Source organism: Drosophila elegans, unplaced genomic scaffold (genome assembly GCF_018152505.1).
Source record: "Drosophila elegans isolate 14027-0461.03 unplaced genomic scaffold, ASM1815250v1 contig_183, whole genome shotgun sequence".
In the NCBI taxonomy this organism is placed as follows: Eukaryota; Metazoa; Arthropoda; class Insecta; order Diptera; family Drosophilidae; genus Drosophila; species Drosophila elegans.
In genome coordinates this window covers 13,451,934-13,467,051 of record NW_024545550.1, presented here as the reverse complement: position 1 = coordinate 13,467,051, position 15,118 = coordinate 13,451,934, and the positions used below count along the sequence as shown (strand labels likewise).

Below are 15,118 nucleotides of genomic sequence, written 5' to 3'. Positions count from 1 at the left end.
CCTGCTGTGGGGTAACTCGGCTATTGGAAAGGTTGGCAGCTCTGAGGAGTGGTTTTGAAACATGTGGCAGCATTAGCCCCCAAACCGCCGAACTCCAAGTCAAAAGAACAACAGTTTATGAAAATATTTATGTTAAATGTCAGAAAATACGTTTTTACTCACATTTTTATTATAACTAGTATTTACTTAAAAGTTTTAAAACGTGTTTTTCTTCATTATATAATGCTTAAGCTGCTTTCACATCATTAAAGTCCTAATAGTAGAAAACATGCCTGCGCCTTTTGTCACCTGATACAAAAGTTGAAAAAAGGACCCATTAAAATATCCAATCACTTCCTGCGAAGGTACTATCCTCAATTTTTTCTTCAACTGAATACTTCCGTAAACTTAGATTTTAAATACATTCGATCGCTATATTCTACGATTTTATTTTTTTTTTTCTAACCGGTAAAAGAACCTATACTAAGGGCGGCCAATTCAAATTAAAACCACATCTGTTGATTCAAGGAAGAATATTTATTCCACGCTTTGTGCAATACACTTATATAAATACATATACATTGAATACAAAATATCTCTGCTCCTCTCTCTGAGTGTGTGTGTAAAACATGTTGCAAAATTTGTCGGGTTAGCACAAAGATTCGTAAATATATTAAATATGCCGTTAATTTCATAAACAAAGTTTAAATGCGTTCGATTTCAGTTTTTGAAGTATTCGATCGTTCAAGATTGCATATTTGGTTTTTTTTTGTTCATTTTTATAAACTTTTTTTGAAGAGTAATTGTGTGTTTTGAATTGGTTTTCTTTTGGGATCTTTTTTAGCCAGCATGCACAGACTGAAATGAAGAAAAAAAGGAAACGTAAAGTGAATCGAACTCAGGGAATCAAGATCGCAAATCAAAGCTCAAATCAAACAAAGGAAGCCAAATAATTTCGCGTCCTCTTGTCTACCAAGTCTTTTGATTGCCATTTGTTTTGGTTTGGGTTTCGTTAGGATCGTTGTCTTCCTTCTTCGCGACGAGCTTCGAAGTTAGATAAATTCAGAATTGGAACGTACCCGAGCAATGTCCACACCGGTTATGTTCTTGACCAGCTCTGGCACTTTGTTGACGATCGACAGGACCTCGCCGGTCAGCTTGGCGGCACCGATATCGCCATTTCCGCTGGACACCATCGTGATCTTCTTGGCCTGCGACAACGGGGCAGCCACCTCGGCGGCCACCTGTGGTATATGAAAAAAATTGATTTAACAAACAATACTTTCATAAAACACTAGTTCACCAAATCCAAATTTCTTTACATTGTTTTTATCTGATTAGAATTGGTATAATATTACAAATTGAATTTCTCTTTAGTGAATATTAATATAAATCTGAACTAGTTTAATACGTTCTTCATTAATTAAAATCAAACATTTGTGGCAAACAAAAGTTACAAAGACTTTAAATGTAAACTGCAGTATGGATATGGATATATGGCACAAAATGACAGTATACAATACACTAAAGAGATTATAATTACTTGTCATCGAACTTACCTTTGGCAACGTGTCCAGAAGCATCTCCACCATGGCAGCCTCGCGGTACTCGCGATAGGCTTCTGCCTTTTGGGCCATCTGCTCGGCCTCTGCCTTGGCCTTGGCAGCAATTGCAAAAGCTTCGGCTTCACCACGGATTTTGATCTGTAACAAACGAAGGATAGCTGTAAGTTTTTGTTTATTTTGTTCCACCAATTTAGATCGTCTCTTACCGATTCAGCCTCTGCCTCGGCCTCCATCACCACACGCTGCTTGTTGGCTTCGGCCAACTTCTCCATGCGGAACTTTTCGGCCTCAGCTGGACGACGAATGGTGGCCTCCAGCTCCCGCTCGCGACGCATGATCTCCTGCTCCTGCACGGCAATCTCCTGGGTGCGCTCGATCACCTTGACCTGCATCTGCTCCTCCTTGATGCGCTGCTTGGTCTTGGCTGCCTGGAGCTCGTAGGCCATCTCGGCTTCGGCCTTTTTGGTCTGTACCTCCACGTCGTAGGCGGCCTTCTTCAGCTCAAAGTCGCGCTGAGCCTTAGCGATATCGGTGTCGTTGAGGAACCTGGCAGCCATGCGCTGCTCCTCAGCAATGGCCTCCTTGATGTGAGCCTCAGCCCGGGCCTCAGCCTCTCCAATTCGGGCATCTCGCTTCACCTCCGCCGTACGGGCCATACCTAACGACCGCAGATAGCCCTGAAAAAGAAAACCGAAATTGGGGAGTCAGTATCCCGTTTGTCTCTAAGGGAGCAGAAAGTGGATTCCACGTAGTCCATTGGTTCCACACGCAGGCGGATGAGCGGTCATACGCACCTTTGAGTCGCCCTAAAATGGATCCATGTGGACATGCAAGAAATATATATATACACATATATACAAGAGGTTATTAGGGAGAAAAGGACTTGAAGCCGGTACACAGTGATGGGAATTCTGTTTTACAATGCTTAGCTAGGATAAAAGAAAGATAAAGTCTATATTAACAATTTTCTTAGCATTCACTTGTCTCTTTGGCAAGTTTAGAATGTTCAAACAAATTGAAAACAAAATAACATTTATATATATTTTTGCATTTCCTACAAAGTATGATGACTGATTTTTTTGTTGGCTCAGCTTAAGCATTGTCCAAAACACATAACTCTGAAAATCTCTCTTTAAAAATCGATTTCTTATTTAAGATGAAAAGGAGTTAAATTGTTTAACTTAAGTCAAATCGTTGTGGGAAAAAGATCATATCAATTCAATTCCCATCACTGCTGATGATTGGGTTAGTTTTGCAGGGGTTATGAGCATTATCCGTTGGAATGAACTACACACCTCCTCATCGCGCAAATCCTTGATGGTGTAGGAGACGACAGTTATTCCCATGTTGGCCAGATCGCTGGAGGCCACTTCGAACACCTGCTTGCTGAACTTCTTGCGGTCCTTGTAGATCTCCTCCACGGTCATCGATCCCATAATGGCCCGCTGATGTCCCTCCAGGGTGACCAGGGCAATATGGTTGATCTCCGCCTCCGTTTTTCCCAAGAACTGCTCACAGGCAGTAAGCAACATGTCCTCGTTCTGTCCCTGGACCTTCACTTGGGCGATTCCCGTCACGGAGATCGGAACTCCTTGGCTAGTGTACACACAGGGACTCTCTACCTGGAGGGTCATGGTGTTCAACGAAATTCTGGGGGATATAATGCAAAATTAAACATCGGGAAACTAAGTTTAAATATTATTATTATTATACCCACCGCTGCACCTGCTGGATCGTGGGCCACACGAAGGCCCTTCCACCCGGCACCAAAAGCGGCTTCATGTAACAACATCCTGTGGAAAAGCGAAAAAACACTTTGTTTACAAAACATTGCGGCATTTGAATTTCAGTTACAGCATCGCAACGCCGTTCAAGTGCGCGCGCATGGCTTCGGACTGCTTCTTCTCCCCCTTTCATTTCTTCGCCCAATAAATCGATAGTGAGCAGAGCCCATTCCGCTTTATTCCCGTCAAATCTGGTTGTTTTCGAAGTCCAGCTGCGGGAAAATTTTGTAAATTGCGTGAAGCGGGAATTCTGGATCTTTTAAAAAATGTTCGCTTCTTTGGTTTTTTTTATTTTATTTAAAAATTTTATTTAAAAATTTGTTAGCCTTTTTTTGTCCCGTCAAAAACAGCTTTTTTTCTGATCAAAAGTGGGCAGCACTGATGATGACGTCAGTCATTTCATTAAATTTCATTTTCGTTGATCCAATTCTTAAATTAATGAATTAATTATTAAAATTACCGGAAACTACCAAGGCCTCGTTTGGCCCGCAGGTAACAAATCCCCAGGTCATTTTTAAAATGTTTTTTCTATATTTCCCAACCGGTGGTTGATAAGAGCTGTTTGTGATTGTTTTACTCGCGAAGTTCTCGCTTAATTTTAATCGCTTAAATCGCGTTTTAGCGACCTGTGGATCGCCCCTTAATTGTTTATTAATACTTGTATCAAAATATATATAAACAACTCCCGCGGCACACCAAACGCAACGTAAAAAAACACGACCGATTCGGAGAAAAATTGTAGCACAATAAATAAGTTCTCTCAATCTCTTGAATCCAAATTCTTTAACCCTGTTTAGTGAGACTGCGCAGAACGAATTTAACCCCTATTGCGTTCCGGTGGTCCGGCCAGACCTCTTGAAAAATATCAGAATGTTGGGATGTCGTGCTCCGGTAAGTTCCTTTTTATTGATCTACAAAGCTAGGATACATTTAAATTTCTGGGTCTTAAGTTATTCAATGCTTCAGTTTTAAAAAGTTGTTTAACATTTCATATCTCTGCATTTTAATCCGACGTTTGAAACCAACAATCTTGGCTAGTTGTTCAAAATTAAAAATAACTCAATTTAACGATCTTATTGCAGGTACCGTAAATAATAATTAATAGTTTGACTGAAAAAAAAAAAATATTAAACAACTTAATGATTATATTTTGAGTATTATTTAAACGCTGCAAAAAAGTTGGACGACTGAAAGCTAAATTGTTAAATCGACAAAATATAATTATTTTTGAGTAATTTCTTTTCGCTCAAGAAATAAGTATAAAAGTGTGATTTTAGTTATATCACTTTATTTACTTAACAAAAACAGAAGAAAAGCACAACGAACTTTAAATCAGAACTTTAGGCAAAATAAACCCGTAAAAAACGTTAACGATTAATTTGGCAGCTCAATGGCAATATAAAGTGTCACATTGTTAAGGATTGTCTTTAATTAAAATTCACTTTTGTTTTTGCTTTGCTAACTTAAAACCTTGCATACAAACAAAATGCAATAAACACGTTATAAAGGACAGTTTATCCTAGTCTATTACCGATATTCTAGTGCATAGATATACTTCGAAGATCTACACATTCATAGCTAAACAAGGTTAGGGTTTTGGCTTAAGTCTAATCAAAGTACGTGAAAACAGTCGCTCGAGTAGTGGCTAAGACCTATTCCAACCCCAACCCATTCGACTCCATATCAGTGACCCAAAGAGCTGCTGTCCGTGAAGTAAGGATGCTGCATGGCGGCCTCAGCGCTGATCCTCTGATTTGGCCGGCAGACGAGCAGCTTTTGCAGCAGGTCGCGACCCTTAGAGTTCAGCCGGGGTACCAGTTGACTCCACGAGGTGATGGCCGGAAAGGCTGTTAATTAATTGGGGGTTAATTTAGTACCAGCACAGAGATGATGGCTGTCGAATTCTTACATGGAAGCGCAACGTAGTCGGAGAGGTGGGAGACCCCTGGCCAGGAGTCCTCGTTGGGCGTGCCCAGCACTCGAAAGATCTTCATCAGCTGGTCGAGCACATCGGAGCCGGGGAACAGCGGTCGTCCAGCGTCCGCCAGCTCCGCCAAGATGCATCCGGCCGACCACATGTCGATACTGGTGGTGTATAGCTTGGCTCCAAAGAGGACATCGGGAGGTCTGTACCACAGAGTTACTACTTCTGCGGAGTAGCACTTCACGGGAATGCCGAATGCTCGAGCCAGACCAAAGTCAGCCAGCTTCAGCTCGCCATTCTTGTTGATCAGAAGGTTTTGCGGCTTCAAATCGCGATGCAGGACGTTGTGGCTGGAATGGGGTTTTACAAAGTTATTTTGGGCCAAGGATTTTGATTTTTTTTTAGGATTAAAGTTGTTCAAAACGGGAAAACCAGTAGATGACTTTAGTGAAATACCTGTGGCAGAAGGCCAGTCCGCGGAGCAGCTGGAGCATGAAGCTTCGGCACACGGCCATGTCGATCTCTCCGTTGAGGCTGTCGAAGTACTTTTTGAGGTCTTGGTCGCAGTGCTCGAACACCAGGGTGAGTTTCTTGTCCGAATGCAGGACGTCTATGAGGCGCACAATGTTTTTGTGCTTCAGCTCCTACGGGTTGGCACGGGATTAGACAAGGACATCCTGGTCATGGTCATAGTCCTCCTACTCACCTTCAGCAGGCAGATCTCCCGAAGGGCGGAACTGGGCACTCCCTCATCATCCTCGTCCAGACGCACCCGCTTTAGAGCCACAATCTCCATGGTGTCGCGGTTGCGGCCCTTGAACACCGTGCCATAGGTGCCCTCGCCGATCTTCTCCATCTTGTCGTACTTCTGCATCCTGGTTTTTTGTGGATTTAGCTGTTTTTTAACGGAAAACTCCTGGAATTGGAGGATTCTTTTTTCGCAGTTTGTTTTTGCGGATTTAGCTGCTAGGGGTGGGGAAACACCGATACATAATATCGAAGTGATTCCACCTCTGACATGTCTGCGCTAACTGCGGTGCGTGTCTCCACTGCCTGCGGAGAGTGCCTCTGCTAGATACCAAAAACATATTTTGATCATAAGTGAACTAAATAATTTTACCGTTGCAGTGGGTAAAACAATTTCAGTCAGAAGTTTGCAACTCAGTGATGGAGACCCTTTAAAGTATCATAGTATCATAGCTTCACTAATGGTAAACATAAAGGCATCAAAATCGGAATATTGTTGTTTTTATATATGTATGTTTAATTTTTGGAAATAAAACAAAAACATTTCCCATGATTTTTCACAGAATCCCAAGCCTGGCCTACTATGTCTGCCAGACGATATACTGATTCTAATTTTGGGACATCTTGACTTTCCAACCCAGCTGAAAATGACGCACATGCATCTCCGATTCCTGGAAGTAATGCCCCATGTCTGGCGGTCTCGGGACAAATCTGCGAATCTCTCCCTGATCGAATTGCATTTAAGCGACAAGGATCTCCGTTTCTTCCTGGGAAGCACCCAAAGAACACTCAATGCTCTCCGGTTGAAGATGGAGAAAAGGTCAAATTTCGATGTCCTTACGAATTATGTATTTCCAAAACTCGACGATTTCCGCTTCTCAACGCATTCGTTTTCGTTGAATGATTCGGATTTACCAAAAATGATTAGGAGTTTTCCCAACTTGAAAACTTTCAGTCCCCATGGAAGGTTCACTGGTAAGCACTTGGTCGAGTTCCAGTTCCTGGAGAATCTTACGTTGTCGTACTGCAGCAAATTCGAAGTCAGCAACCTAATTCACATTCTAAAAACCAGAAACATAAAAAGTCTGAAATTGGGAGTTTTTGATACAAGTCAGCTTGAATCCATCGATTTGCCCTTGGAGGGGATAAAAAACGTAGAGTTGCTGCAGTGTGACTGTGAGGAAATGAGGGTATGGTTCCTGAGGAATCTGGAACACCTAACCCACTTGAAGCAGCTATTTCTTTGTGGCCAAATTTACGGCGCCTTTGTCTGGGAAGTGCTGAGGTGTGCAAAACGGAGTAATATCAGAATTCTGGATATTAACTTCTATGAGGAGCTTGATCAGATTCTCAACCTTAATGTGCAAATACAGACAATGAAGGTAGGAAGGCTCATCCGTGTAAATAGAGAAAGCAGAAGCTTGTTAAACTTTGAAAATATCAAAGAAATCTATTTTAAAGATTCTGTCTTTGATGAACTCGGTTTTAAGCAAATAATAAATAGTCTGAAGACTACTGAGATCCTAGGCCTAAGTGACTGCAAGTTTGGTTTTAAGGAATTCACATTTTTAGCAACGGAGATTGCCAAGGAACGTCACAAAACACTCAACATATATTTGGGTGAAAACCTCGTCTGTCATCCTGATGAATTTGTAAGTCTTAAAAGTATAACGTATTTTTGACATTCGGTAGTAATGTTTTTTGTTCTTAGTTCCCGACAGCACCTATAATATGGAAGGTAGATGGCGAACATATGTATTTCAAGCTTCGCACGGAGCATCCAAAAATAAGTTATGGTTGTGATCCAGTTTCAATTTATTTTGACTGACTTTAACTCTACTGAAATTTAAAATGGCAAAGCCAATATTCAATTGTTATCTAGTGTATTATCTGAATTTGTGTCGAATAAATCTGTATTTAACAAATTGACTGCTTAGATAATTACTTTTCTCACGTTGCGACGGTAACCTTTAATTAAATCAGTTAGGCTACGAATTGGGTGTGAAATTGAAATAAGTGTGACTAGAAGGCTTCACGTTTTGAGTATGGGAAAGCTGCCCAGATCCATTCCGTCGTTAAATATGCATCTGGAAACGTGGCTGGGGATTGGTGTGTCCTTCCTGCTAGCTTCTGTTTGGGGCTCTATGGCTGACTCAGAGACAATACTACTTCCCAATTCCACAAGAGGCTTGCTGTATCCCCAAGACTCTGAGACTCGGGAAGTGCGATCGCTGGACGGAATCTGGCGGTTGGTGAAGAGCTCCTCTAGTCGGCCAATGGAGGGCTACCTGGAGAAGTGGTTCGAGAAGGGTCTCAGCCAGTCGGGTCGCCGTGTGATCTCCATGGCGGTGCCCGCATCCTACAATGACATCACCGTCAGTCGATCGCTTCGTGACCACGTTGGTCCGGTTTGGTACGAGAGAACCTTCTTTGTGCCCGCCTCCTGGGATCGACGATCTCGGACCTGGCTGCGATTCGGAAGTGTCCACTACCGCGCCGAGGTGTGGATCAACGGACAGGCCGTCCTGAATCACAGCTCCGGCGGACTGCCCTTTGAGGCGGAGGTGGGGAACTTTGTGAATTTCGGAGCCGAGAACCGACTGACCGTGATGTGCGACAACCGACTGGATCGCTTTTCGATTCCCCAAGGGGAGCTGCAAGAAAAGGAGAACTCCCGGAGCCAACAAGATTACACTTTTGACTTCTTCAACTACGCTGGCATCCATAGAACTGTGCTCCTGTACTCCACGCCGCTCGTCTACATCAGCGATGTCTCCGTGTCCACGGAGTACTCCTCGAAGCAAGTGGGCATCGTTAACTTCCGCCTTTGGGTGGCTGGAAAAGAAGAGCAATTAATGCGGAAAAACTACTACATCCATGTCCGGCTGCTGAATCAACGGGGTGAAGTGGTGGCCCAAAAAATAAGTAGACATGCCTTTAGCGGCAGCCTGCACGTTAACCATGCCCGAGCATGGTGGCCTTATCTCATGGATCCGGAGCCAGGCTACCTTTACCAGCTCAAACTAGATCTCTACGAGGGCGATTCTGCGATGGAGGAGTCGCAAGCTGACGTCCGACTGGATGTCTACCGTCTGTCCGTGGGAATACGAAGTCTTAGTTGGGACAGCAACAACCTGCTCCTGAATGGGAGATCCCTATATCTGCGAGGATTTGGTCGCCACGAGGATTCTGAGGTTATTTTACGTTAGTTTAACGACATAAGTGCATGAAACTTACTGACTTCTGGCTTCAGATTCGCGGGAGGAGCCACGACAATCCGCTGATGCTGCGCGACTTCAACCTGCTGAGGTGGATAGGAGCGAATGCCTATCGCACCTCGCACTATCCGTACTCCGAGGAGTCCATGCAGTTTGCCGACGAGCAGGGCATTATGATAATTGATGAGTGCTCGGCGGTGGACCTGTACAGCTTTCATCCGCGCCTGTTGCACAACCACATGTCGGTGATGGAGCAGCTGATCCACAGGGACAGGAATCATCCCAGTGTCATCGCCTGGTCGGTGGCCAATGAACCCAGCAGTTTGTTCAGCAACCAGTCTGCCCTATACTTCAAGTGGGTTGTTATCTTGGTGAGAAAAATCAGTAAATCAGGGTCTGTTTTTTCTCAGGTATCTGGTGCAGTACGTCAGGCAAATAGCACACGATGACCGCCCCTTGACTGCTGCCATTGCCACGGCAATCGATGAAATCGGTCAATCAACTCTCGCGGGACTGCTGGACATTCTGGGCTTCAATCGTTACAATGGTTGGTACTCGTCTCCTGGCAGTCTGGACAGTATCACCGCTCCTGTGATTGAAGAGGCCTTGCTTTGGCGCAACGTGACCAACAAGCTGGTGATAATAATGGAGTACGGAGCGGATTCCTTAGGGTTCTACCGATCGGTAAGGCATGGTCTTACGCTGTTGTGTCCCCTGATTGATTGCGTTTTTCTTGAAAAGTTGCCTTCGCTCATGGGCTCCCCCGATTTCCAGCGGCAGTTGTACTCCAGGCACTTTCGGGCCTTCGATAAGCTTCGTGAAAACTCCTGGTTCATCGGGGAGTTTGTGTGGAACTTTGCCGACTTCCAAACGGCCCAGTGTTAGTATTTCTTTTTTCCCTTGTTTATAATATACATTGGTTTCATTTGTATCCTTAGCTATCAACAGGATTGGTGGGAATAGAAAGGGCATCTTTACCAGGAACAGGCAGCCCAAGGAAATGGCTTATGTGCTGAGGCGACGCTACTTTGGTCTGGCCCACAAACTGGACAGGGCCAAAATGCCAGATGATCTCTTTGAATACGTCGTGGGAGAAAGGTAAGTTATAAGCACTGACTTATTTAAAATAATTTAAAAACCTTTGGTTTTCATCTGCAGCAACAACGCACAGCTGGTCAAGCCTGAGTCTGAAAAGGAGTTATCAAATGTATAAATTACAAAATATATGGCTGTTTTTATTGAGATACTGGTTGATTTTTAGGAGCACAACTCGAATTCAGCGCGCTCCGCATCCGACATGGGTTCCACGACCTGCAGACAGGCATTGGCGAACTCCAGGAACAGAGGCTCTTGCATGGCGGCCATCATGGCCGTCTGGGCATTGATGGCCACATCAATCTGTTGGAGCAGCGAGCGCAGGTGCGGATTGTGGAGCAAGTTTCGCAGATTAGGGCAGTTTTCTGTGGAGAAAAACAAAAGGTATACCAATGAGAAAAGGCGGATTAATGGGGTAACCCAACCACCTAATTGCTGCAGCTTCTCCATGGGCACAGTGTCGTCGGTAGTGAAGGGAACATGGAGCGTAGGTTCCTCGTGGAAGGCAGATTTCTCCTTTTCTTTAACCAAATCATTGGCCAAGCATTGCGGCGAATCCTTGTGGGCCTTATAACAGGCCACAGAACAGCTGCAATTGGGGTTTGTTTAAGCCCATTAAACTATAACTACACTTTGTTCTACTTACTAAGGCGCCGAGCACTTGCTGCACTTGTATTTTCGCGTGTTTTCCTCGCAATTAATGCAATTTTCCATCTTATCCAAACCAAAACAGCGTGCCAAACAAAAACAGATGTGCGGGTGTCACAGTAACCAGCTCCTGTCTACCTTTATAGTTTCAGGCCATTGTTACTGCAACTAGCTTTTGTCTGTCCTGACAGTTCCAAGCCGTTGAGGCTCTTCTGGTACGCCGTTTTGTTTTTGGCGGTAGAGAATCAAAAAGTTTATGGCAAATCGCAAGCAGAATAATAATAAAATACGTATGTAATCGCGCAACTGCATGGTAATTTAAAACGGTTTCTATAACGATAACACTCGTGAATGGAATATTAAATTCATTGTACTGACAGTTTAAAATGTTTGTTTTGTAACTGTCAGATTTTTAAAACAACAAACAAAAAAAAACTTAAGTCTGTAACGGTAATTTAAAGAATTTTCTATACAAATTTTCTAAAAGCTGTATACATACTTCGGTGTTCTTGTGTTCCTTCTTTGCACTGTGGCTTTTAAATATTATACGTCTATCAACATTAAATTTTAGTTCACGGTATTGCAAAATAGAGCAGCATATATTGCAACATTTTTTAAGCATAGAAATCTAATAGACAGGTTAAGTCCTATCAAAAATTAAGAATTTAAGCCCGCCTATCATAGAATCTACTGAATTAATTTTATGCTTTTTAAATTAAGCTAATGTATATGAATTTATAAAACTATTTTAAACAAGAGTTAACGCCTATAGTCGACTATAAGATACCCCTTACTCAGGCAACAAACTACAAACGAAGTGTTCCCCTTAAAAAACAATAGAAGCTAAGTGCGTGCAGCACTCCCACCCCCCGCTTACAGTTCTTTTGTTTTGTCTCCCTACTGCAGCGATTACCAGCAAGCAGCGGCCGAACAGCGGCAGAACGGCGGCTGAGGCGCGTTAGAGCGGCGGCAAAGGACTTCGCAATCCCATAACTTCTAAAATATAAGCTCGAATTTTCAAACAAAATATAAATGCAGATTTTTAGAGGGTTAAGCCACACCTCCACTATCACTGAAAGAAAAGTTGAGGATTTAAGACTATGTTTTTGGTCACTTATCTGCACAGACAATTTTTTTCAAAATTTAAGATTACATCAGATTACGGCCCACAATTAAAAATCAAGTTTAAACGCAGTTTTTTAGAGAACTATGCCACAGGGCTTTAAAGATACAACACTTCGAAAATGGATGCTTAGAAGAAAAGGTTTTAAGTCACATTTCTGTAATGAAATTTTCTGAAATAAATTAAGGAGTTGTATCGTAAAAATTACAACCCAAAAGTTGTAAAATTTAAATGCAGATTTTTAGAGGACTAAGCCACAATACGCTAGAGATATACTACTTTGACATCAGATGCCTGAAAGAAAAGTTATGGATTTAAGACTGCAGGGTTTTGGTCACTTTTCTGCACAGACGATTTTTTCGGATATTAAGAAAGGGGTAACATCATTAAATTAGCAAAATATCGGCCCAAAATTACAAATCAAGTTTTAAACACAGTTTTTTAGAGAACTATGCCACAGGACTTTGAAGATATACCACTTCGAAATTGGATGCTTGAAAGAAAAGTTATGGACTTAAAACTGTAGGTTTTTAGTCAAATTTCTGTAATGGAATTTTCTGAAATAATTTAGGGAGTTGTATCGTAAAAATTACAACTCAAAATTTGTATATAAAATTTAAATGCAGATTTTTAAAGGCTTAAGCCACAAGACGCTATAGATATACCACTTTGAAATCAGATGCCTGAAAGAAAAGTTATGGATTTAAGACTGCGGGGTTTTGGTCACTTTTCTGCACAGACGATTTTGTTTGGAGATTAAGAAAGGGGTTACATCATTAAATTAGGAAAAAATCGGCCCAAAATTACAAATCATGTTTTAAACGCAGTTTTTTAGAGAACTATGCCACAGGACTTTGAAGATATACCACTTCGAAATTGGATGCTTGAAAGAAAAGTTATGGACTTAAAACTGTAGGTTTTTAGTCAAATTTAGGGAGTTGTATCGTAAAAATTACAACTCAAAATTTGTATATAAAATTTAAATGCAGATTTTTAAAGGCTTAAGCCACAAGACGCTATAGATATACCACTTTGAAATCAGATGCCTGAAAGAAAAGTTATGGATTTAAGACTGCGGGGTTTTGGTCACTTTTCTGCACAGACGACTTTGTTTGGAGATTAAGAAAGGGGTTACATCATTAAATTAGGAAAAAATCGGCCCTAAATTACAAATCATGTTTTAAACGCAGTTTTTTAGAGAACTATGCCACAGGACTTTGAAGATATACCACTTCGAAATTGGATGCTTGAAAGAAAAGTTATGGACTTGAAAGAAAAGTTATGGACTTATGGTTTTTAGTCAAATTTCTGTAATGGAATTTTCTGAAATAATTTAGGAGTTGTATCGTAAAAATTACAACTCAAAATTTTTATACAAAATTTAAATGCAGATTTTTAAAGGCTTAAGCCACAAGACGCTAGAGATATACCACTTTGAAATCAGATGCCTGAAAGAAAAGTTATGGATTTAAGACTGCAGGGTTTTGGTCACTTTTCTGCACAGACGATTTTTTCGGATATTAAGAAAGGGGTAACATCATTAAATTAGCAAAATATCGGCCCAAAATTACAAATCAAGTTTTAAACATAGTTTTTTAGAGAACTATGCCACAGGACTTTGAAGATATACCACTTCGAAATTGTATGCTTGAAAGAAAATTTATGGACTTAAAACTATAGGTTTTTAGTCAAATTTCTGTAATGGAATTTTCTGAAACAATTTAGGGAGTTGTATCGTAAAAATTACAACCCAAAATTATTAAACTAAATTTAAATGCAGATTTTTAAAGGCTTAAGCAACAAGGCGCTAGAGATATACCACTTTGAAATCAGATGCCTGAAAGAAAAGTTATGGATTTAAGACTGCGGGGTTTTGGTCACTTTTCTGCACAGACGACTTTGTTTGGAGATTAAGAAAGGGTTACATCATTAAATTAGGAAAAAATCGGCCCTAAATTACAAATCATGTTTTAAACGCAGTTTTTTAGAGAACTATGCCACAGGACTTTGAAGATATACCACTTCGAAATTGGATGCTTGAAAGAAAAGTTATGGACTTTAAACTGTAGGTTTTTAGTCAAATTTCTGTAATGGAATTTTCTGAAATAATTTAGGGAGTTGTATCGTAAAAATTACAACTCAAAATTATTAAACAAAATTTAAATGCAGATTTTTAAAGGCTTAAGCCACAAGACGCTAGAGATATACCACTTTGAAATCAGATGCCTGAAAGAAAAGTTATGGATTTAAGACTGCAGGGTTTTGGTCACTTTTCTGCACAGACGATTTTTTCGGATATTAAGAAAGGGGTAACATCATTAAATTAGCAAAATATCGGCCCAAAATTACAAATCAAGTTTTAAACGCAGTTTTTTAGAGAACTATGCCACAGGACTTTGAAGATATACCACTTCGAAATTGGATGCTTGAAAGAAAAGTTATGGACTTGAAAGAAAAGTTATGGACTTATGGTTTTTAGTCAAATTTCTGTAATGGAATTTTCTGAAATAATTTAGGAGTTGTATCGTAAAAATTACAACTCAAAATTTTTATACAAAATTTAAATGCAGATTTTTAAAGGCTTAAGCCACAAGACGCTAGAGATATACCACTTTGAAATCAGATGCCTGAAAGAAAAGTTATGGATTTAAGACTGCAGGGTTTTGGTCACTTTTCTGCACAGACGATTTTTTCGGATATTAAGAAAGGGGTTACATCATTAAATTAGGAAAAAATCGGCCCAAAATTACAAATCATGTTTTAAACGCAGTTTTTTAGAGAACTATGCCACAGGACTTTGAAGATATACCACTTCGAAATTGGATGCTTGAAAGAAAAGTTATGGACTTAAAACTGTAGGTTTTTAGTCAAATTTCTGTAATGGAATTTTCTGAAATAATTTAGGAGCTGTATCGTAAAAATTACAACCCAAAATTATTAAACAAAATTTAAATGCAGATTTTTAAAGGCTTAAGCAACAAGGCGCTAGAGATATACCACTTTGAAATCAGATGCCTGAAAGAAAAGTTATGGAT

General features: G+C 40.9%; 5 protein-coding genes across 9 annotated transcripts; 2 read left to right on the top strand and 3 right to left on the bottom strand.

The window, feature by feature from the left end:
* Positions 1-497: 497 nt before the first annotated feature.
* LOC108141400 (flotillin-1) lies at positions 498-4,064 on the bottom strand. Of its 2 annotated transcripts, XM_017264756.2 has the most exons (8): positions 3,789-4,064; positions 3,262-3,337; positions 2,840-3,194; positions 2,339-2,350; positions 1,751-2,221; positions 1,539-1,682; positions 1,059-1,223; positions 498-837 (listed from the first exon to the last, which is right to left on the bottom strand). In XM_017264756.2, exons 1-8 carry the CDS (start codon positions 3,838-3,840, stop codon positions 820-822), a joined length of 1,293 nt encoding a protein of 430 aa, XP_017120245.1. In that variant the 5' UTR covers positions 3,841-4,064; the 3' UTR covers positions 498-819. The 2 variants fall into 2 exon arrangements, with proteins under 2 accessions (XP_017120245.1, XP_017120246.1); XM_017264757.2 differs by lacking the exon at positions 2,339-2,350 and having other exon boundaries at positions 3,789-4,063.
* A 15-nt stretch (positions 4,065-4,079) lies between these two features.
* LOC108141401 lies at positions 4,080-7,924 on the top strand. Of its 2 annotated transcripts, none has more exons than XM_017264758.2 (3): positions 4,080-4,219; positions 6,563-7,651; positions 7,711-7,924. In XM_017264758.2, the coding sequence occupies exons 1-3, from the start codon at positions 4,199-4,201 to the stop codon at positions 7,825-7,827; spliced, it is 1,227 nt and encodes a 408-aa protein (XP_017120247.1). In that variant the 5' UTR covers positions 4,080-4,198; the 3' UTR covers positions 7,828-7,924. The 2 variants fall into 2 exon arrangements, with proteins under 2 accessions (XP_017120247.1, XP_017120248.1); XM_017264759.2 differs by lacking the exon at positions 4,080-4,219 and adding an exon at positions 6,346-6,463.
* Positions 4,208-6,234, bottom strand: LOC108141402 (cyclin-dependent kinase 5 homolog). Its single transcript, XM_017264760.2, has 4 exons — positions 5,959-6,234; positions 5,709-5,896; positions 5,238-5,602; positions 4,208-5,175 (listed from the first exon to the last, which is right to left on the bottom strand). Exons 1-4 carry the CDS (start codon positions 6,124-6,126, stop codon positions 5,012-5,014), a joined length of 885 nt encoding a protein of 294 aa, XP_017120249.1. The 5' UTR covers positions 6,127-6,234; the 3' UTR covers positions 4,208-5,011.
* Positions 7,797-11,317, bottom strand: LOC108141404 (zinc finger HIT domain-containing protein 3). 3 transcript variants are annotated; one of them, XR_001774234.2, is made up of 6 exons: positions 10,959-11,317; positions 10,741-10,901; positions 10,465-10,677; positions 10,357-10,404; positions 9,237-10,291; positions 7,797-9,160 (listed from the first exon to the last, which is right to left on the bottom strand). XR_001774234.2 is itself a non-coding variant. In XM_017264761.2 (3 exons), exons 1-3 carry the CDS (start codon positions 11,024-11,026, stop codon positions 10,475-10,477), a joined length of 432 nt encoding a protein of 143 aa, XP_017120250.1. In that variant the 5' UTR covers positions 11,027-11,315; the 3' UTR covers positions 10,432-10,474. The 3 variants fall into 3 exon arrangements, 1 of the variants encoding a protein (XP_017120250.1); XR_005977018.1 differs by having other exon boundaries at positions 9,237-10,404; XM_017264761.2 differs by lacking the exons at positions 7,797-9,160; positions 9,237-10,291; positions 10,357-10,404 and having other exon boundaries at positions 10,432-10,677; positions 10,959-11,315.
* On the top strand, positions 8,144-10,459 carry LOC108141399 (beta-glucuronidase-like). Its single transcript, XM_017264755.2, has 6 exons — positions 8,144-9,193; positions 9,253-9,572; positions 9,628-9,901; positions 9,959-10,097; positions 10,156-10,315; positions 10,376-10,459. Exons 1-6 carry the CDS (start codon positions 8,144-8,146, stop codon positions 10,428-10,430), a joined length of 1,998 nt encoding a protein of 665 aa, XP_017120244.2. The 3' UTR covers positions 10,431-10,459.
* Positions 11,318-15,118: the final 3,801 nt, after the last annotated feature.